This window comes from Prunus persica, chromosome G1 (assembly GCF_000346465.2).
Source record: "Prunus persica cultivar Lovell chromosome G1, Prunus_persica_NCBIv2, whole genome shotgun sequence".
Taxonomy (NCBI): Eukaryota; Viridiplantae; Streptophyta; class Magnoliopsida; order Rosales; family Rosaceae; genus Prunus; species Prunus persica.
In genome coordinates, this window is record NC_034009.1 from 37,260,751 (window position 1) to 37,283,621 (window position 22,871).

Below are 22,871 nucleotides of genomic sequence, written 5' to 3' on the forward strand. Positions count from 1 at the left end.
AAGTATATCCAAAAAAAGAAAGAACTCTCACAAAACTTTTCATATTGTTATGTACTATTTTCTGTAGAACTGTTTCGTCTGTGATGAGCATTTACATTATACATTACGATCTCAATGAATACAATGTTTTCCCTAAAACAACGAAACATCTGTGAGGATAATCAAATTGTCAAATGATTTCAAATTTGTTGATTTTCTTAGAGCATTTCCACCGAAGGTTCCAGTTCGGGCAAGAGGCCTCCCAGGCCCTCAAATGTGTTTTCAATGCCCAAGTCTTATCAGGACAAGAATTGGGCTCCGCCAACCTGAGCAAGCCCAAATGTAAGACTTGTCTGGGCTGCTGCCTGGGCAAGCTGACCTAATGCTGACGTCAGCAGCTAATTTAAATAACAAAAAACTTGAGAAAAAAGGGATGGGGGAACCAAAAAATTTAGATTTTTTTAAAAAAATAAATACCTAGCCATATTCTTCACTTCCCACATCAAAACTCTATACAAATTCCTCTCTTCATATCTCATGTGAATAGTAGTTGTCCTTAGGTTACCATGGCAATGGGTGGAAAACCAACAAAAAAATTGCTATGGCTGGCACTATTTATGTGAATAGTAACATCCTTTGCCTCCCCTTGCCTTTTGCCATGACAAATGGATGGAAATGCTCTTAAATGATGATTCTTAAATAGTGATCTAAAAACTAGACATTTCATATCCTTGAACCACATTTTGAAGTGCCCAAAAAAGTCTAATGTAATTATTGCATTCATATTATTTACAAAATATAGTTAGATTTATAAATAAATTTAATTTTTTTAATACATATGATAGTCTAAATTAATCTAAATTTTGAGAATGTGGTTTGAACTAAGGTGCAAGAAGACGGAATTAGAGATCCCCAACCCTAACGGGCAAAATTTTGGGAAAATTCGGGGGTGAGTATAGAGATCCCCGAATTTTAAAAATCCCCTATTGGATATGGGTCGGGGATGGTATTGTTATCCCCATCCCCGAATCCGGTCCGATAAGTAATAAATTTATTTTTAATTAAAATAAATAAATAAATAATATAAGATAATATAACAATTAACTTCTTTTCAATTTCTTTCCTCTAAAATACTTGTTGTATTAAGTCTTGAACGGATAATCAATTGTAAATCTACTATTCCAAAAGAAAATGTGTTTTCTTTGTGGTAAATACCAAATTGAAAGGTTGCACCTCACTAACTTTTAAGTTTTAACCTAGGCAAGGATACAGTGACAGCAAAGTTGTTTTTGGTTTTGATTACTTTCGCACTGGGACTTTCCTTCAAGTTCAATAAAAATCATACATTTTTGTACCTTGGATATGACTTGGTTACAATTGATTTTGCCTAAATGGGATTATAGTATTAAGGGATCATATTCTTTCTTTTTTGTATATGGCATTCAATTTAATTTCATGCCCATCTCTTACTTTCAAAATAAAAATTGTAAGTTGCGTGGGATACCTTAATACCACAATAATGATCGACATCTGACCAATTTGTTAGGCTGCATTTTGTTTGTATCGATAGAGGTTTTTAATTACCTAACCAACATTAAGAAAATATTCAATGTGTGTATATGAGTTCGTTATTTTATAAATAAATCGGGAATTTGAGGCGGGTTTGGGAGATACTTTTTCGATGAGTACATGACAGGAATTCTCAAAAATTTCTTATCGGAGATGGTATTACCATACCCAACTCCTAACTGGCCCATTGCCCTCTTTAGATATAAATACCGTATATGTATATGACAAACGAAAGAGGTGAAAAATGTTACTCTTATTTTTCCGTTAATGAAAAAAAACACACTTTATAAATGGATAAAGTCACACACATACACACCCCAAATACCAACCAAGTCACATAAGTTAGGGGGAAAAGGCCAGACATTCTTCTCAACTGTCATGGAGGTCCCAACGTGTACCACATCCACATGCCAATATATGCCATATGCCACCTACACAACACGGCCGAAATTGCATGGAATCTGTGTCTTTTTAAAAGAAATATCTTTTTAATGTGGGAAAGATATTATTAGGTCGCGACAACACTAATTTTCTTTCTTTGTGAAGATTCGATCCAATCCTTCTTTCTTAATTGGTAATAGGCCTAACTTTCTTTTCATTCGGAAACAGATTTATAAATACCAAATTATTTTAGCTAATTAACTTTTAATTTAGTGATAATTGTGTTCATTTAACTAGAAGAAAAAAATTTGACTAACCCAAATAAGCGAACAGTATATATTTGTGGTGAGTTGACTACACGTAATTCCTTTTATTTAAAAAAAACACAATTATTCTAATTATTTTGCCTCCACACACAGTTTCATCCATTTGTCTTAGTCTAAACATCTCTCACCCTTAATTAGCAATGTAGAGAGAGAGCAGCAACGATTCTTTTCTTTTCTTTCTATTTTCTATTTTCTTTTAGTAGCCATTCTAGAAGGTATTAAAATTGAAGGTACGTAAGCCGTACGTCAAACTTTTCCACAAAGTACATGTTTATTTCATGATTAATCAGAATCTAATTCCGTAATTAAAAAAGACTAAACTAAGTAGAAAGAGTGAGAGTGAATACAAGGACAGGTTATAAATCGATGAATGAGAAGTAGAAGATTTTCAGGCTTTCACAAACAAAAAAAGGTTATCATAATATGGCGATTAAAAGTCGATGCATCACCAGCGATGGCAAGCGTGTTATGACAACCGAGGAGTTGAAACAGTGGCTGAAGAAATTTGATACGGACAAAGATGGCCGTATCAGCAAAGAAGAACTCCGCCAGGCTATCCGCGCCACTGGAGGACGCTTCGCCATGTTCAAGAGCAGGCTTGGGTTACGGTCTGCAGACGCGGATCGCAATGGCTTCATTGATGAGGATGAACTCAACAACCCTGTAGATTTTGCACAGAAGCATTTGGGTGTCAAGATCACACACTTCTGATCACCTCTATCTAATCTAGTGTACATGCACTCTATAGAGTGAATTCAAAAATAAAAGGATTATTTACTGTAATGCCTCCCTGTCAAATCTCACTTTATCCTCTGAAAGTTAAAGTGATCTACTTTAGCCTCTTACGAAAGCCCTACACAAGCCATGACATGCTCTCTTACGATCCAAACTTGTCCAACCAGGGTTGTCCAGTTTTCGCCGGGGGGCCACTTTAACTTTCAGAGAGTAAAATGAAATTTGACCATAATTTCAAAGGACACTACAATAAATAAGCCTAAATGAAAAAAGGGTGCTGGTGACGTGGATATGTTAGCTCTTGACATATAAATGCCGTTTGTGTAGCTCCAGTTGTATCATTAATTTCCCTTTTTTTTTTCTTTTTTTTTTTTTTTTTTGGAAGCGTTATTGGGATACAAGTGAAATCAAACATAGCACCTTGGGTGTATTGATGCTTACTTGGAACCCATGTGAGAAAATGATATTTACATTTGGAAACGAGAACTTTCCACACCAAATATGTGTATGCCTATTTTACCCATGCGACTTCCAATAATACTTGCAGATTAAAGTGTTCAGATTGAAGTGTTCATGGGCAGACTATACAAAATTGGATTTAACAGAAAGAAAGAAAAATGGAGCAGGATAGAGGTGAGACTGATTATCCAACTCTTCCTTTCATATCTTCCATATATTGTTTCAGGTCGCCAATAGATAAGCCAGCCCAGCAATAACGCAACAAAGAAGACAGTTAGCCAATAGTTCCAAGCTACATACGACCTGTGAGATTTGCCACCAAAATGTCTTCATAAAGCATTGTCATTTCTACAACTCAAAATCACATGCAGAGTTTCTGACAGATTATAAGAAAATGAGAAATCAGGATTTACCTCACCAATCTTAGAACTAACCATATGACAAGAGTCATCTGTCTCCATATCTAGAGACGGATAGAGAACGCAATGAACTCTCTTCAACACCTCAAACATCAATATCAGGCGGTGGGAGTTTCCAGAAATTCCACGAATTATAGTCCTCCTGTAATGAACATGCCGGAAAGAAATTAGATATTCAAACTTGCCGGCTCTTGCTTTTGAAAGAAGGCTCCCCAACTATAACAAACTTAAAATGAAAAAGTAATGCAGAACCAAAACCTGCTCGGATGAGTTTGTGGGTGGAAACATGCCATTCACAAGAGCATGAAGGGAGGTATATGACCTCGTGTCAATACTGCGATTCACAGCAACCTCACCCTGCATACCCAAATATCACAAAGAAAAGTTGGCATTTGGCATAACCAAATTAGAAATATTTAGATTGCTGCTAAGGTATGATGAAGATCTTAATTACCTTGGGATTAATTATGAATATTTTTCCTTTTGGGATTCCGACCTTAAGGTAGCTGAATTCATCAGTATCTCTGTTTCCAAAACCAGCATAGAACGGATTGCAATCAGAAGGGAAGAGTGATTTTATATCCTGGAAAACAGAAATGTAAGATATTAAAATACTGTTTTTTTATTTTAAAAAACAGAAAAATAGGTGAATAAATCAAGATAAATATTTAACAGAAACTAACCTCTAAGCATGAAATCTTGAATTCATGAGGAGCTCTCCTGATAACTGAGGAAAACAGAACGTCAGTCAATGCATTAGAAATTAGATAGGATTTAGTGACCGGAAAATTACATTCCTGGTGATCAAATGAAGTAATTTCTTAGCATGGAAAACATTTATATCACAGCCATTGAAATATTTTTCTCCACTAATGCATTATTCAACAAGATAAGAATGCTCCTAAACTCTACGGAAGGCAGTTTACCATTTCAGTTTATTGTCAAGATAAGTGCAAAATGAAAAATGGAACAAACATATATGATGCTTGAAAACTAAATGGCACATATTGCAAATAAATTCAACCTCTCTTTAATTTATAGAAAAAGAAGTGCATTAGAGACCACTTACCTTCCCGAAATAGAGAAGGAAAAAGTCCATCTGGGGAAATAACAACGGGCCCATCTGGTAAAGCCTTCCCATCCTGCAAATTTGAAAACCAAGAGATAAATAAACATGAGGTTTTGGTTTCTTGATATTGATTTATCAAATGCAAGTTGAGGACTTAGCATGAATTAATTATATAACACCTGCTTAAGGTTGAACAAAAATTGTCTGGTGTGATAGGCCTGAGAAATGGCACGTGCACTCAAAAAAAGTAATTGATATCCGTTCTCCTGCAGTATGTGGAAAGGAATAATCAGATCCATGGAAGTTTCAATGTCAGTGTGATGAGTGTAGTCATGAGTTCATACAGAAAGCACAATGAAAGGTGAGATGAGACAAAAGGAACATTATAACAAAACATGAGCCTTGTAATTTTTAGGGTGATGACACAATACAACTGAATAAGTGGGACAGAGATGGGGCCAACAGATTAGGTTGTGGGAAGTCACCGAATGAAATTTTAACTAAATACTGTGGCTAAATGAACTGGCCATCCCATCAAATGGTATGGAGCCAATTCACCCAACCCACCAGAGTGCTTAATAATGCATATCAAGGAGTGATGAATGCAATATTCATATTGCAATCAGTCAATAAACACAATTTGAAAATCCTGAAATTAACATAAGATGAGAACAAAACAAACCTTAATCGCTGAAAACAAATGCGTAACACCAGTTTGTGACCAATCTACCCCAACCATGGGCATGAATTGACCTAGAACATCTGATCTACAAAACCGATGCAAATCAAATGGGATCAGACAAATCAGGAGAAGAACTGGACCATTGTAGAAAACCTATTGTCATACTTCGATCTTATCTTGTTAATAATTTTCTCAGTGTACAATTTTGAACCCAAAAAAGAAAGATTTGTTCTTTTAAGAACAGCTTACTTGGTTATTGTCCCATCCACATCTGAGATAACTATACGAGTGTTCCATTTCCAGAGATAAATTCTGGCATCAACCTGTTGAGTTTCAAAAATGAGAAGAAAGCACAGTAACCTATTTATGGGAAGAAAAAAAAAACAAACTAATCAAATAAAAATGAAAACCTACAGCCAGAATGTGAACCCAAATAAAAATCACAACAAACTACCTCCTGCTTCCCCAGCATTGCAGTAGAAAATCTGAAGGTTACTGTATTCCTCCCTTCCTTCAGGTTCAAGGACGCCAGCTGCTCAGATGTTGGAGTGAGTACCCTTTCTGTTTTCTTCATCCCCTTGGGTGAAAGCATATCCTTATCTCCATCCATTCCAACGGTGCTCTCTGAAGCATTCTCGGCATCGGGATTTCTACCGTCATTCAAATCTGGCTGTATAGCCTTACTGGAATTTGATCTCCTGAAAGCGAATGGCCAGAGCGTCCAGCTTCCAGTGGAGGCAACACTTGCATTCGATGGATCTCCTGTAACAGTTTTCTCAATTGGGTGAACAGCTGTTATACTTTTTCGATCAAATATTTGCTCTTTCCCAACTGAAATCATCCCTAAAACAATCAAAGCAGCCACAACCCATGGAAAACAATGACCACTAATTCTTACAACAAGCCTATCATATAGATACAGTAAATTTATGAAATCCAGTTTTTTGGTGTCAAATGCTTCAGAAGCAGTGTCAGCTCCCATCCCTTCCTATAACAAATGTTTGCAGAGAGGTATCTTTCCATAAAGCAGAACTTATGCGGCTTTCTACAGTTTGCAACTTAAGGAATATTTATGCACCAAAAACATAAATGAGATCATTGCAATTTGCATCACCTTGCAAACTCAGGCAATAAGTCTAACTAAGAATGAAGTGAAGGAAACTGGTTAGTGAGTTGAGTCATCACCAACCAGACTCCAATGGCAGTGAAAAAGAAATTCACTCTGACATGGAATATATATCATTTCTTAGCACCATAATATAATCTTTACCAAGGAAAAAAAACAAACAAACAGAGTCTGTTCAATTGCCAGAAAAAGGATATATTTCATTCCAGTGCATGAAAATACCCAAAATGTAAAATATCATACAAGTCAAAATCCAAGTTTCTTACCAACTGGACTGACAGGAATATCTTTGAGCTCTGCTGAACCCTGAGCATTCTCAATACCAGGTATTTCTAGTGCTAACTGTTGCTCTTCGTCTCCTTCCAACTTTCTACAGCTCAAATCATGTTTACCTTGATATATCCACTTCAAGGGGTTGGCACTTGAATCCAGAGAACGGCTTAAAGGATTCTGAAGATCAAGTACACTCAACTTGTCAGTCTGAGGCCTCATATTGGGTAATGACTCTACCAGCCTCCCAACTTCCTTATCAGCAGCTTTATGTCTTCTAGGGATACCAATTGCAGCCGATGTTGCCCTCAGGTTTTCAATTGATTTCTCAAAATCATTAGAGGGGTTTTCTTGAACAAACTTTTCTGGAGATGAATATGATTCATAATTTGTAGTGACCGATTCTTTATTGTCTTTTGGACTACATGAGAGACTATTTTCTCCATCTACACATGATGGAGAACATGACTTGATGCACTGAACTTCGGTCATTCTGATTTCGTCATCACTGAAGAGGAACTGTTGTTCCTCTAATTTCAGTGGTGGCAGCACACTTGCTGCTTCTGTCACAACACCACCATTAATAGACCCAGAAGGGGTTTGTAAATCACATGTGATATCTTCATCTTTTCTATCTTTTTCATCTTGAACTTGATGGCCAGAGTCGTTTAAACTAGATATGCTCTGCGACTCAACTTCTTCGACTGAATCAGGTAATGGATTTTTATGGACCATTTGCTCATCATAGCATTCTGGAACTTTCACTGGCCCTTCAAGGTCCATATTATAGTTACCTGTGCATGAATGAGCAGCTGTTTCTGGAGAATAAGTTTCAGGACCCTCCACTGGTTGCACCTTCATGGAAATATCTTCAACAAGTTGCTCAGTATCTATATCCTGATAAAGAACACTAAACACCTCAGTCTCAACGACTATTAAAACCCAGGTGCATGCTTTGTTGAGAACAATGTTAGCTAATTGATAATTTCTAACCAAATTATGTTTCCTCACAGTCAAGCATATTTGCATCGCTTAATAAGTCATAATAAACATTCCATCTTAAAATTCCTAAATAGGTTAAAAATTCTTCTAGTTACTATTGCCACAGATTTGATGGGGAGATTACCTTTGATAGAAATTCAGCTATGGCATGCACTGTTTCAGCATGAACATGAACTTGCCCACTTCCTCCTCTAGCAATGTACAGTCTTTCATGAGTTTGTTCGCTGGAACCATCCATTCCCACTACTGAGCTCTCTGATGATTCACAGTAAATAAAAGAGTGAACTCTATCTATCCCATCCGCCTTCTCGGAAATGTCACATCCAGGTAACAGAACATCTTTTTGTTCAGCAGAATGCTTGCCAGGACATGCTTCCAGCTCAACCGAATGTACAATTTGTGGATCAGAACCTGTGATATTAGATATGACTGCAATTGCCTTCCCATCATGTTCAGTTGCCTCAATCATAGATTCATCAACATCACTAGATACTCTAGACAAAGGCAGAGATGAGCTCGCCCTGGTTTGCTCAGAATCAATCCGCATTTCTTCATTAACCAACATATTGGGAGAAGAAAAATGGGAAGCACTATTCTTCCTGGGTTTATTAGTGGCAAGACTAGTGGACCACTTCACCTCCAAAAGGTTGGCTGCAAACTCTGCACGCTCCAAAGAATCCACCTTACTTACCGTGCTATCATCACCCTCTTCCTCCTTACACTTGCGCCCCTTCATTGACCTGCTTCCAAATAGCCCAAGAATTCGTGACTTGCGGGAATTAGTCCTGGCCAATATCTTCCCATTGGGTGTATCAATCTGATCAACTGTTGCTAAACTTTCAGCACCATAATTGCAACTTTGGGTCTTCAACGGCTGCCTCTTTTCTTGAGATCGCTCATCATTCTCATCACTGGAAGACGAAGGATACAATACAGCTTCCCCTTCTTCTACCTCCCTAAGAAAGTAAGCTTCCCCTTTATGATTCAAATACATGTGGAAATTAGCATCCTCCCCATTCACATTAATGTTGACCACCTTCTCTTTTGTCTTCAAAACCCCTTGAAATTTCCCAAACTTGACATTCCATGCTGACGATTTGAAGCTCCCATCTTCTTGCTCAACTACAATAATATCTATAGCCCCGCCAAAAGGGTGAAAGGGGCCAGAGACGGTGTACACGCCTCTGGATATGTAGCTCCCTAGCCTCCCAACCGCATACATCTTCCAATACTTGATTTCTCAGACCACCCAATTAACAAAAATCTCAACACTCAATCATAATTTACGACCCCTGTTGATTGCCTCAAGAAATCTCCAGGCTTTATAGCTTAAAGCAACAAACTTTAACCCAAGTACGTCCACACAACCACCAAAACTACCTCAAAATTCAATTTTGACACCACCAAGATGACCAATAAACAAGATTACAGTATAATTTAAGAACCCAATGGATCAAAACCCAAAATTTATTACGGTTTTAGCTCAAAGCAGTTATTGCATGGATCAGAAAGGAACAATATTTCTCTCTACGATCCCATTCTTTAATACGAAGCCCCACAAACCATTGGTTTTTAGATACCCAACAAGTAAAAAATTGAGAAACAAACAAGAAAGCGTCAATCAAAGACCAAAAGATGGGTCAAGAGGCTGTCTCTCTGCCACTATCAAAGACAAACCCAATTGAAGAAAGTGCGTGCCTGTCTGAGGAGCAAAATAAAATGAACTCACGGAACCGCCAAGCAAGAGAATAGCGGTTGGCGCAATGAAAGCATATTCGGTTTTAATTATCCGAATGTGCCAAACCACCAATCAACATTAAAATTGCAACAAATAAAAGCAGCGCATTTCCTTCCCTTATCTCTCTTTTTCCTTATGCTTCTTCTGACCGCAGGGCTGGTTGATCAAAACCCAAAAAGAAAAAAAAGAAAACATTAATTAATTTATCCAACTAAAATAATAATATTAGAATTTAGAATTGATAAATGGAACTAACCTGAAAGAAGAAGGTCAGGTTGGAGAGAGAAAGAAACGGCCAGGGGCCTACAGTCTCGCTCTATCTCAACGGGGAGGGAGAGCGAGAGAGAGAGAGAGATATTGAGATATTCTTGTTTTCTTGGCAATCTGAGTTGTTGCATTTATGATTGAAGTGGCAAGTTTATGTTTTTTTTATTTTTCTTTTCTGGGTTTGAGCAATTGAGTTAGGTGGATATTTGAATTATGTAGGCCCATGAAAGCCTCCCCTTCTTTTCTTTATTACGTCACTTTTGCCGCCATGTGGGCTTTGTCTTTTACAACAGAAAATATGAATGCCCTATTACTTACCTCAAAATCTTCGAAGCGATTCAATTAGTACCACATCCTACTTTCTGATTGTTATTGTATTTTGGATCTTACATTTGTTATAATTGTCAAAATTTACTTACGAGCTAGTGAGCGATTGTCATATTTTAATACTGTCATTCTCGTAATAGTTGCAGAAAACAAAAAACTCTAAGCATTTCATGTGAATACAATGAATTTAGTGACAGCAGTTAACAGCGTTTGAATTACCTTAATGAACGCACAGAATTTTGAAGAGAGCATATTCGACCTCACCGGCAGCACACATCACAACATAGCTGTTGTGTTGCATATAAGAGGATGTCCCAGTTTATTCATTATAAGATGGAAATCATCGGCTGGCTGTTAGGTGTTGACCACAACATGCTAGTGGGTTTATCTTTCTAAGATATTTCTTTCCAATTTATGATTTTGCTACAGCAAGCAACAAGGGTCTTTCAAGTTTCAAGTTTCAAGTTTCAACCAGAGAGACAGAGAGAGAGAGAGAGAGAGAGAGAGAGAGAGAGAGCCGTAGAGACTAGGGCTTCTGTTGGTAGGTTAATCAACCCGTCAAAAGGTAATCATTTCATAGAATTGGGCTGAGTCCCAGATAAGACCAAATGTTCCTTCTTGATTGTACAAGATGGGCCTGACTCACTCTTGCACAAGCAGGCCTCCTCCGTTTTCCAATCAAAACCATGTCGTTTTGCTATCACTGCATTCTGAACGGCATGTAGTTTGGCCGAGGGAAGGCACCACCACTAACCACATGCCCAATGCTTTAGTTCCAAATCCAATCATTGAAAAATTGTTGATATATTTAGGATCCATATTCTACAATATTTGGGCTTGTGATGTTATCAGGCCAACTTCTTAGAGCATTTACAATGAACTTCTTAAATCACCTTCTTAGATAAATTTTAAGAAGGAATCATAAAAAGACAACTCCAACCATACTCCCTATCCACCTCCTAAAATAGGTAGTCCTCTAGGAATTCATAAATCTGATGAGAGAGAAAGGACTCCTAGTGGCTTTCTATAATTTAATGCTGCTTTATTTAATGAGTATTTCAAATCTTTATTTAATGCTAACTTTTTCTTTTTCTTTTTTTTTTAATAAAGATGGACCAATCAAAAAAGAGTTATAGCATTTATGACTCTCCAAATTATGGAGTATGGTTGGAATTGAATTTTTTTAGAGAGCTCCTAAAATAGCTTTATTATATTTTTAGCTAAATTTTAGCTAAGAAATAGAGAGCATCATTGTGGATGCTCTTAGGCTTTGAGCTGTGTAGAAAATCAGAGAAAAGAATAAATAAATAAATAAAACCAGAGGAAGCCAGTTTTGATTGGTTGAAAAGGTTTCTCTACAAAAGCAAAAAAACGTACATATAACGAGAATATCACTGTTTTGCTATCATCAACTAATAACACAATGACACGTGAAAAAGTTAACATAAGTATCATTGCGTTATTGACCGGAGATAGCAAAAAATATTATCCCCATTATATGAGAGTTTCTCTCCTACCAAAAAAAAGAAAAGAGAAGGACCACCTTGTATGCTTTTAACGTCAATTTATGGAGGTTTAATCATGAGAGTGAGCTCTCCATTGAGCCCAGCAACAAAAACTTTCATGCTGTCTTCCTTGGTGGTTGGAAAAAAAATTGAAAAAAAAAAAAAAAAAAAACAAGAAGTGGTCAAATCTTATGCTTTTCAAAACTCATATCAGCCATCATCTGCAGCTGAGACCAAGACTCTCTCTCAACCATAGCGTGCACCGACACACATTGCGCTCTCACAGTGCATATATGTGTGTAACTTCCAGTTAGGAAAAAAAGGGTGTAGGCGTAAAATGAATAAAAACGCATGCACTTTCAACTTTCAAACAGTTTGGTGGGTTTGTGATTGTGAATATAACAGTCATAACAGATCGAATTGAACCTCAAAACGATAATTAGTCTTTCAGTCACTTTCTGCACCACATGTTTAAACTCAAAGTATCATGGTTTTAATTACAGCCATAAACACACCTGATTCACTCATGTGTTTTTTATGTGTCAAACCAGATAGTATCATCAAGTCCCTTCTGCATTATTGTTATCTTGTGTCATCATTGTACTTGTTTGTTACTTGCTTTTTTTTTTTGGGTTGTTGTAAAAGTTCTGCGGCCATCAACTCCCTAGAATTTAGACCCACAAACAACCACTTTGAGGAGAAAAACTTTCTTGTAAAGGGTGATAGCATTGATTTGCTATTTTCGGTCAATAATGCAATTAAATGTAGAAAAGTTATCTCATGTATTATTGCACTATTGGCCGAGATAGTAAAAAAAGTTATCCCCATTGCATGAAAGTCTCTCTCCACATTGAGCCCCTTCTCTTTTTCATCCCTAGCCCCCTACAATTATGTTTCAGTACACTTTTCTTAGAAAAAAGGAGTTTCAGTTGTTTCTCATTGCCTCTTTTTTTGTGGGGACGAGGAGCTGATTAAAGCTCACTTGTTTCTTTTCATGTCAGCCTTCCCCTCGTGTGATGATTTTATAGTCATCGTATATATTACAGACTTAATAATTGTATTTGTAAATTTTTTCCGAGACTTTGGAAGATGGAAATTGATAATGAGCCTACTTTCATGAACTGGTAATGTCTAGAATGTCACAGGAGAGAGAGAGAGAGAGAGAGAGAGAGAGAGAGAGACAGCTGGTGTTTCTAGAGCTAAAATGTCATTTTGTGGTCAAATGCTAAAAATGTTTCTCCTCTCAAAAGAAGAAGCTAGTAATATACAACATCCTGTAGAAAGAATGACAGAAAGGATTATTATATATTGCTTAATAGTAACAGGGCAAATTAATTATAACCTACACAAAAGACAATGATTTAAATCAAATGATTCAACCTTGAACTTCCAGATGCAGTAATATATTGAAATATTCTTTCAACTGATTAAATACATCTTCTTCATATATATATGAAATCCACCTAATTTGCAAATAATATGTAAAACATAAAAAATTTCCCCTGTTTCCCCTCCTATCTAATCTTAGCATTTGATCTTCTCTTCTGTGGCACTGGCAATGGAATTCTTGCAATGAGCAATTGCAGCTTGAATTGCTGCCTGCAACTCTTCCATGGTGCTGTCAATGGTGGAAGAAGGAAGATTAGTTGCTGATGTTGCAACAAGAAGGCCACTATTTGTTGGAGATGTTCTCATTGATGCTGGGGCTGAAAGCTCTCCTCTCCTTCCTCTCAGCTCATGCTTATTTCTCAAGCTTAGATTGCCCGAAAACGAATAAGGTTGCCTCCGGAATTGGCCCTTCTCTTTTCTTCCTCTGAATAACAATAGTGGCCTGACCATTCTCACATACCTCTTTAGTATATGGCTCACATCAAACCTCATCTTCCTCTTGTGCTTCATCTCCTTGTCTTCTTTTTCTCTGTCTTCACAATCTTTTCGCCATTTTGGTAACCCGAATAATGAGAAAGACTTGGACTTTGTTCTTCCCCTTGCCTCACTTTTGTTGCTGTGATGTGGGCTTATCTGGTTTATGCTGCGGCAGCTGTTGTTCTTGTTGTTGATGATATTCTTGTTCCTGCCAATGCTGGTGCTGCAGTTGTTAGCATTGTTGTTGCTTTCTTTGGTTGGTCTCTGATCATCATCTGATAAGTCTTTGATGGGAAGAGTGAAGCTGTCCAGGGAGTTGGTTGATGAGCGAGGAGAGACAGGAAGGTGAGAGAGCAATTGGAGAGGAAGCAAGTGGCCATGGAAGAAAATGTCATCTGCAGGGGACAAATCAATAGCAAAAGAAGGTGGGGTGGATTTGGCCTTGTTATGATGATCAGGGATTGATGTGGAAGAAGAGTGGAGAGAGATTGTGAAGGAAAAATCATGAGAGGGAGAGGAGGAAGCTGAAGGCGGTGAGGCAGGAGCTGTACTTGGTTGCTGCACTTGCTTTGCTGCTGCTTGCCTTAATTCTTTTCCAATTCCTTCCACTTTTAGTCTCTCTTCTTCATGCCTGGTTCCTACAGCTTTTTCTCTGGTCTTTTCCTGCTGATGGGTGCCCATAACTCCAATGATTTTTTTGTTCAACCCTGATAAAGGGATCAGAACCAGTGTCTGGTTTTTCGCTCACTTTTATAAATTTTGGTTCTTCGGATTGTACCAAACCTTTGGGGAGAGAGATAAGGAAGCAGTGGAGAGAGAGAGAGAGAGAGAGAGAGAGAGAGTCTTGTCAGTCCTGTGCAGTTGGGCTTCCCATGTCTTTTATGCAAAACAACAATCCATATTGCCATGCATTATTTCTCTTTTGATATAGAGAAAGAGAGAGGTTGTGGTGGCCAATGACACTAGAATGAGATGATAAATTTAGCTGTATTGTTATAGGCTAGTGGGTCCTTGTCAAATCCAACAGCTACTGGGAGAGAGTTGTGATTTTGGGAAATGAGGTCAGAAAGATCCAAATTTTCTCTAAAAAGGCAGATGGGATTGGGAAGGCAGACTTCATTTTGGGTATGCGTCTGTTTGTATTTAGTTGTTTTGCCAGTGAGACTGGTCCTCCCCACCCCAAGAGAAGAAGTTAAGTCATGTTCACGTACACACTCAAAAATGCAAAACCCCTAGAGCCCCCCCATATCAAGAAGAATCTTTGAATTTTTAAACCAGGCACTTTATATTCTCCTTCCTTTAGCTTTTCCCATGTTGTGGTTTTTATGATTTTTAGTATTTCTATGTTGTGATGTCAGATACCACTCAAATGGAAAATTGAAGGCCTTTTGATCGAGAAGATAAGATTTCAAACCAAGCAAAAAAATTGAAGAAAGTCTCTGTCTTATCTCTCTAAAATTGAAATTTTCGAAGAAGTTGACATAAGTAGGTTAGGTTAATTGGTTAGAGTAATGAATTTATCCTTTTACACGTATTCATCTTATCGTAATCCAATAAAAATCAGTTTTAATTTATAAATTAATAATTTTAAGTTTAAATTTCCATGACAAATTGATAATGTGTGTGAGAAACCATAATTTTCTTATAGTTTAGATTGTTGCCCTGTGTTAATAAATACATAAACAAATCCAATTTCAAACAATCTTCTTGACCATTATCTGATTCTTAAATCTAAACCTCACGGGCTCATATCATCTTGATCATCTAAGTTGTGTGATCCCCCAAGTTGTCTAATTCCAAGTGATACTGTGATCTTTTTATTCGAGGTTTTTGTAGAACAATCAAATTGTCTAAAACCAAGTTGCGTGGAGAGACAGAAGAGTGGTCTTTGTATACACGGATACCATTAAGGATTGAGATATATGTGTACATTTGTGTAAAATGTCTAAATAATCTAATGCAAATGATTGATTATTCAATGTCGGAGAAAAAAGGGACCCACCATGGATGTTGTCATAATTATTTAAAACTATGTTGAGGAATAACATTAACCACGAATCCATGAATCCAAACAAGTCCAATATCGGATTGACATGGTTCGCCCCACCAATCAATTGAAAAGAGCAGAAGCCCTAGTTGAGAAAAATTATTGTACACAATCGATGACATGAATTAGACATGCCACATAATGTACGAGATAGAATAAGAAGATGTAAGTAACTCCTAATGATGATTAACACGTGATGAAAAACAATAGAGAAATGAAGTGTGAAGTCGTATGATCATGTGGTCAAGCCCTTTAAGACGGATACATCGGACGATGATGAACACACACAACAACTGGATAACGGGTGGCGTAAGTGATAAACAAAATTTTAAAAGTTGGGTGGTGATGGTAGACCCAAACACACGTGCACATAGTGGTCCAGATGATACATCCATAGTAAGGGAGGGAATTTTGTTCTTATAGTTGAGGTCTACATCTCAATCATGCAAGCATTATTGTGGTGGACTGACTCATCCTCACCACTTAACCATTCAAAAATCATATTGTAATTTTCTCTAAAGGATAAGACTTGGAAGCAAACATGGCATGAAACAAAGATTTCGCACTCAGTCCATATGGGAGAGAGAGGGAGACAGAGAGAGAGAGAGAGAGAGAGAGAGAGAGAGAGAGATCTTATTAGGCTTGGAAAAGTTTCCCTTCCCCTTTATGCTTTTGCCAGCAGCCACTCTTTCTTTCTTTCTTTCTTTCTTTCAGAGACCACACACGGGGGTCATAGGAAGGAACCCAAGCCATCAAGAAGAAGCAGCAAAGGGGCAACAACTAACAAACAGAAGCCTGCGTGGAAGATTTTCGCTTTTGCATCCCCTTTTTTCAAAATTTATTTATTTTGTTTTGATCGTAGTTCACATAAACAATGAAGACGATCTTTCTTTTGGTTACAACAATTAAGATCAAAAGCGTCCATCACTATATATAACTTCATGTTCCGGTGTTCATCCCTACACCGAGCGAAAAACTGCCCTATGACGGATTGTATATAACTGATTACACCTATTAACAGTAAATTTTCGACAATAGAATGTCTTGTATGGGACTATAGTTCTCTCAGCATAAGTTTTATTTATTATTTATATGTAAAAATGGTCCCTTCTTGGCTCCTTGAAACAGGAAACTAGCGAAGCTTACATGAAAGTGTAACTTGGCTCCTTCAAACCAAGAGCAAAATGGTCCCTACTTGCTGACGAGCACAGCCGTGCTCAAGGAAACTACACTACCAATTGACAATGCCAACTCTAAACAAGCAACCTTGTCACTTTGATAACAAAATGATTTATTAAATTATAGATTAGAAATATAGATAACGTATGGGTGCCAAGTCAAAAATTACTGTTAAATGATGCCTCTTTTTCCATTTATAAATTACAATTATAGCAACCCTTTTAACCATTTGAAGAACAAAGGCACGAGACCATGGAATTGTACAGAGATAAAATGGGCAGCTATCCAGTAATTTAACTGAGATACTAAATTATTACAAACATGGGAAAGGAAACATCATTAGAAAAGAATGAAAAGATAAATTTCTTCAAAAAAATTATTGTCAATCTTTCTATTTAATAGTTACCTTCCTAGTTATATGGAAGGATAGCTACTTTGAACAAATAGAGAAAAACCGAGAAGACAGGTTTTTTTTAATCTCCTAATGTGTAATGAATCTGCCTGAGGTTTCATCAATTTCACCTATATAATAATATTACATTGAAGAGTGGTTTGTTTCAATGTTAGCTCTGTAAAATAGAAGGGCATGGATCCAGAGAGAAAATTACCTCCGATGCATGGTTATGCACAAGTAAGTTCATCCAGCCCTTCCATGAACCTTTTCAAGGGAGGCAGGCCCTGATTTTACATCACTCTGAAGTTAGAAAACAGAACTTAAAAGAAAGCATGCAGCTCTATCTGGGATCTTCCGATTTGAAACATGACAACATGAGAGAGAAAGAGAGAGATCCAGATAGGTTGGTTCCTCCTAAGTTGAGTGCCAAAACGGATCGTAAATCCCCATTGAGAAATTGAAGGGAACTAATATCAAGAGAAGCACCACCTTCCCACTTCATGAACAACTTCAAAGTAATTGTTAGTGCTCTCAAGTTCAAATAACGCTCAGGAGGGTCGGCTAATCACTATCGCTATCACGTCTTCCTGAAAGAAACAAGCCAAGAATAAATTAAAGATTGTGCCAGAAATTTGAAAAAATAGAAATAAAAATAAGAACAATTTGGGAGAGAGTGGGGAAGGTTGTCATACTTCCTGAAGGTCTTTTTCCCTCCATAGCCTCTCTCTTCTCTTGGCAACTCGAGCAAAGGAATGGGCCATCCCAAGGTCGCAATTTTCCTGGGTTCGATGATCCACTGTGTATCGAAATACCCTCTCCCGGTTTAATTTCTACTTGACAAACTGCACACATAAACAACTTGAACATGTTGCAGAGCGGGTATTTTGTATCTAACCTGCATTCCACATGAAGATACTGTCAAAAACCAGTAAACCTACACAAACCCCCTCCATATAAAGCTCCACCAATAATGAAACAAACCCATCATACCAAGTTCAACTAATAACGAAAGAATGTTCCCAAAAGAAAAACTCAAAGTTAGAAAAGGGAACAGAAAAGGAAAATAAAATACTAAGTAAGCAACAAACACTTCTGCCTGACCCAGAGATCAAAAATCAAGTTTAGGCCATGAATATGATTTTTTAAGCACAAACCTCTCAGAAAGCGAAGCAGAACCTTCCTCAAATAATTCCTCCACCATGTCTGGCTCAATATACTCTTTTTCAACATTAGAAGATGAGTCACAATGCTTTTTCCGAAACATGGATTTAAACAACACTCCTTTTCCCTGCTTCTTTGGTTGCGACAACGGGAGTGGCTTCTCATGTGGTAAAATATCAATCACAATGCATGTTGTATCATCCCGAAGTCCCTTGTGGCCTACAGCATCCTGGAAATAGAACAAAAAGTCAGACATAGTATTGAAGTAAAGAAGAAAGAGCCCTCCCAGCACAATAGTTCTGGCAAAGCATCTAACGCATGGGTCAAGGTGCAAAAGCTATAAACTATATAACACATATAACATAACTTATAGAAAACTGAAACTTATAACTGCTATTATACCTTAACAATCTGTGCAGCTGCAGCATCTGGTGCCATCCCACGACAACAATCAAGAGCTGTTTCTGCAGACAAGGCATCCCAGACTCCATCACTCGAAATGATAAGTCTACCACCAGCTGAAGACAACTGTAGGAAAAACAATGAAAAAAATTCTTTAAAATAATGATTTCAAAGTGAAGACATCATAGAAAATTATTGTTCCAGCAATGAAAAGCAATAGGTAATAAAATAAAAAATTTCATAATAGTATAGGGGTTGCTTTACAAATGTCTGCTGAATGTTTTGGCACTAACATCTAAGGGGGAATCGAGCATATGGAGATTAAAACATGGACGCTGAATGTTGTAAAATGTGACAACAGTAGAAACATACCTTCATTTGCTTTACGTACGGAACAGGGACAATGAACTCCCCAACATCCATATCACCAACAGATCGTGACAGACACAAGCCACCAGGCCAACACCTCAAAGGACCAATCTACAAAAACAGAAATAAACAAATCATTTCGTAAATTACTCAGGCTGTGCATTAGAAAATACCCAGAATTCAACATGTGGAAAACCAATAAATTATAACAGATGGCAGACTGATATCAACACTTAAAAATTTTCATCTCAAGAGCAACATTTAGAGCACAATTTCTTCAAGTTCATAATCTTATTAACATCAGGGTCCGACAATAGATTCAACCTATCTTTAAGCACACTTGTCCATGTCATCCACCAGGATTTGATATCCCTATCTTAACATCTAAATTTGTGCTTGTAAAAATTGACTTCCTGGAAAATACTCAACAACTTAAAAACAATAAGCATAAGTAAGGCATGAAGAAAAGTTACCTCAGCCCCACCACCAGTGTTAAGCCGACCAACCTCACCCCCACTTGCAGTGATACGCAACCGCCTATTCACATATAGTTGGGGTGGAGGGTTAATAAGGGATACCGATTATTAAGTAAGTTAAAAACACATTATACAAATAACTTACTCCTCTTCATTGATTTCAAGCCTATGGTCTGCTGATAAATAATAAACTCCACCTTCAGCAGGTTCAAGTATGCAACGAGAATCGCCAACAGATGCAACAGATATTACCCATCCTTCTATAATCACAAAGGTGACAGTTGTTCCTGAAGTTTGAGCTGCAAGATGAGAATAACAACGCAATATCAGAAGAAAAACATTACGATTTAATCAATCTTAAGGTAAAACAAGGGCTATCAATTCAATATCATAGGGTCAAAGTAAAAGCAGATTGAAATTAACCATACCTCTCTCTTGAAACTCTTTGTCTGTCTTGACAAATCCTGCTACGAAAGCCCTTGGCAATGCTGCTACCCATTCATCTCTGTTAAGATCTGAAGGCATAGCAGCTAAAACATTATTTAGAAGATTCTCCTTTGAGTAAATAGCAGCAGCAGACCCGTTATGCCCATCAAATAGCTGCAAGACATGGTTCAGTAAGAGCAATCCAGAGCACTTAAGCAGTAACCATCAAGCTTTGAATGATTATCAATTCATTAGTAGAGGATACCCATGCTTCAATAGTGGTTTCGGTAGTATCAGTAAACTTGGAAATAGAAGTAAAAAGAGTTCCCAAGATTAGGTAGAAGGGGCAATCAAAATAAAACATCTACCTAAGAGATCCTACAAAATGTAACAAAAGTTGTTTTGGCAGACCTAGCAGCACAAGTCTTAAAATGGCTTAAAAGAACTTGTTTACAAAACATAAGCACAAATTTAATATTCCCAGCACTATTCCCACATCCTTGAGCAATAGCTAGTCTAACAATCACCGCTATCAACTGCATATTCAAATACATCTAGTTTATCTAAACATGAAATAGAGCTTATGCTAAGTGATAGTATCATAAATTAGAAAACTACATATATCAAAAGACAAAAGAGGGAAAGCATGTCAACAAAAATCCACCAAAAACAGCTGATCAACAAACTCAATCAAACCATTGGGTAACAGTATTTTCCCCTTTGATTAACATCAATATTAACTTCTTAGCCAATTCTACATTTTCTTCAATATAAATGGCAGACCAGGTAAAAATGATAAAAACAGAAGAAGCGGAGACAGACAGAAAAATACCCCAAAAACTGAATACGTAGAAACTCCATCTCCCACAACTCTTTGACATTCCGTCTTTACCAGCGTAAAATCCTCCCCCTTCTTGCTCTGACTCGCCTGACCGTGCACAATCTCGGGTCTCTCAATCTTCTCATTGGCCAATTCACGCTTCAGCAGCACCGAGAGCGGAACCGTCTGATGATTCTCATTCTTGTTGGACATTGTTCCCCCACACCCAAACAACTCAACACAGTCTCAATATCCTCCTCCTCCTACAACCTCTAATCTTCCATCTCCGATTCTCAAACCAAATCCTGCAAAACAAAAGACGGCAAAAATAAACGCACGTAAATCAAACGCTGCGTTTCGCGCATTCTCCAATCTAATAATCGATCTCGTTAATCTTAATAAGAAATCGTCGACATCAGTGGCTAAAACTGCCACGACGACAACGAAATCAGCGAGATCTTCAAACGAAACGGCAATCACAAAAACGAATCAAGCCATTTTTATCATCTCAAAAATCGTAACAGCAAATGAAGAGACAGTTAAATAATAGCAATGTCGATATGAACACGAATTCGAGAAAGGAAAAGAGAAGAAAAGAAAAGAAAAATTACAGGAAAGAGGGAATGATTAGCAAATGGCAAATGGTGATTACGCGCGAAGAAGATGAGCGTAAGGCGCGAGGAAGACGAAGGTGGTGGTGGTGAGTCGCTCTGATCGAGAAACGCGGATCCCGGCGCCCTGCAGAAATTCCATTCTCTTCAAAAGGAAGAGAGAAAGAGAAAAAAAGAGAGCGAATATATGAACTGAAAAAGCGCAAATGAAGCTGTTCTTCTCCTTTTCTTTCTTCTTTTTAAGAAAAAAAGGAAAGAAACAAATTTAATTAAAATAAATTACTAAATTACTAAATTTCCTGGCGCTGACGTGGCAAAAACCACGCCGTTTCTCTTTTCGGCGCTCCGAGCCGCGTTTGACGTTGTTGTAGCAAGCCGTTTGACTTGTATGGTGCGCAAGAGTCAAGAGCAAAAGGACGTATTCGTGACTTCTTCGTGGATCTCTCTCTAATTCTGTATGGGCCCACAATGAGGTGTGGGCTCCAGTGGGCCCCTTGATTGTAAGGAATCTGATGTGGTCGACCAGTTAGGACAAAACATAATGTGATTTTTTTTACGCAACGAGGAGACCTCAACTTCAGTGAGGACTCGGTCAAGCAAAACAACCCCTCACGGACCGGAGGACAAGCAAAAAATCATAAAAATGAAAAATAAATAAACAATTTACACAATGAACGTTTTAGCCCATATATGGGGATTGTAGCTCAAATGAGAATTTACATAATGAATATTTTAGTCTGTAATTAAGTAATTATGGGCAATTACTCATACACTAAAGTTATATGTTCGAATTCCCTTCTTTTAATATCACGTGTATAAAAAATATAAAACATTTCAGCTGTGTACTTTAATAAATGGTTTGTTTATACTCTTTACTTGTTTGCTTTTTCTAGGGAATTTTTTATTTTAAGTTATCTTTTTATAACTCTAAAAAAAAACTTTTCTTTTCTATTTTTTTGGTTGGAAAAAAAAAAACTTTTCTTATAGAAATATTTAGGGACGGGTATCTTATTCGAATTATCTGCGCACCGACCGTATTGTACCGACGGTTTAGTTTGGATTGGTTAAATAATTATTTTTTAATTTTAATTATTCCGATCTGATCTATACTGAGATGTTTGGTTTGGTTAACAAAAATAATATTCCTAACTCGACGGAAACCTGTACTGATCCGATATTTATACTTATTCTAATATTTAAATACAAAACAAGAAATCAAAGATAAATACAATCAGCATCTTGTATCACTCCTTTATCACTGCTGTA

The 22,871-nt window shown here is 37.3% G+C and overlaps 3 protein-coding genes across 4 annotated transcripts; all 3 read right to left on the minus strand.

Moving 5' to 3' along the window:
• LOC18793032 (phosphatidate phosphatase PAH2) lies at positions 3,393-10,549 on the minus strand. 2 transcript variants are annotated; one of them, XM_020570391.1, is made up of 13 exons: positions 10,012-10,509; positions 8,142-9,911; positions 7,012-7,912; positions 6,074-6,381; positions 5,869-5,942; positions 5,620-5,704; positions 5,117-5,203; positions 4,938-5,010; positions 4,552-4,595; positions 4,323-4,451; positions 4,127-4,225; positions 3,863-4,010; positions 3,393-3,752 (listed from the first exon to the last, which is right to left on the minus strand). In XM_020570391.1, exons 2-12 carry the CDS (start codon positions 9,237-9,239, stop codon positions 3,954-3,956), a joined length of 2,955 nt encoding a protein of 984 aa, XP_020425980.1. In that variant the 5' UTR covers positions 9,240-9,911; positions 10,012-10,509; the 3' UTR covers positions 3,393-3,752; positions 3,863-3,953. The 2 variants fall into 2 exon arrangements, with proteins under 2 accessions (XP_020425980.1, XP_020425983.1); XM_020570394.1 differs by lacking the exons at positions 3,393-3,752; positions 3,863-4,010; positions 4,127-4,225; positions 4,323-4,451; positions 4,552-4,595 and having other exon boundaries at positions 4,992-5,010; positions 5,620-5,699; positions 10,012-10,549.
• Positions 13,212-14,911, minus strand: LOC18791885 (BRI1 kinase inhibitor 1). Its single transcript, XM_007222430.2, has one exon. It carries the CDS (start codon positions 14,399-14,401, stop codon positions 13,379-13,381), a length of 1,023 nt encoding a protein of 340 aa, XP_007222492.1. The 5' UTR covers positions 14,402-14,911; the 3' UTR covers positions 13,212-13,378.
• Positions 17,112-21,830, minus strand: LOC18788983 (probable protein phosphatase 2C 12). Its single transcript, XM_007222326.2, has 10 exons — positions 21,606-21,830; positions 21,007-21,299; positions 20,177-20,348; positions 19,894-20,047; positions 19,746-19,809; positions 19,276-19,383; positions 18,904-19,029; positions 18,495-18,730; positions 18,033-18,235; positions 17,112-17,927 (listed from the first exon to the last, which is right to left on the minus strand). Exons 2-10 carry the CDS (start codon positions 21,205-21,207, stop codon positions 17,902-17,904), a joined length of 1,290 nt encoding a protein of 429 aa, XP_007222388.1. The 5' UTR covers positions 21,208-21,299; positions 21,606-21,830; the 3' UTR covers positions 17,112-17,901.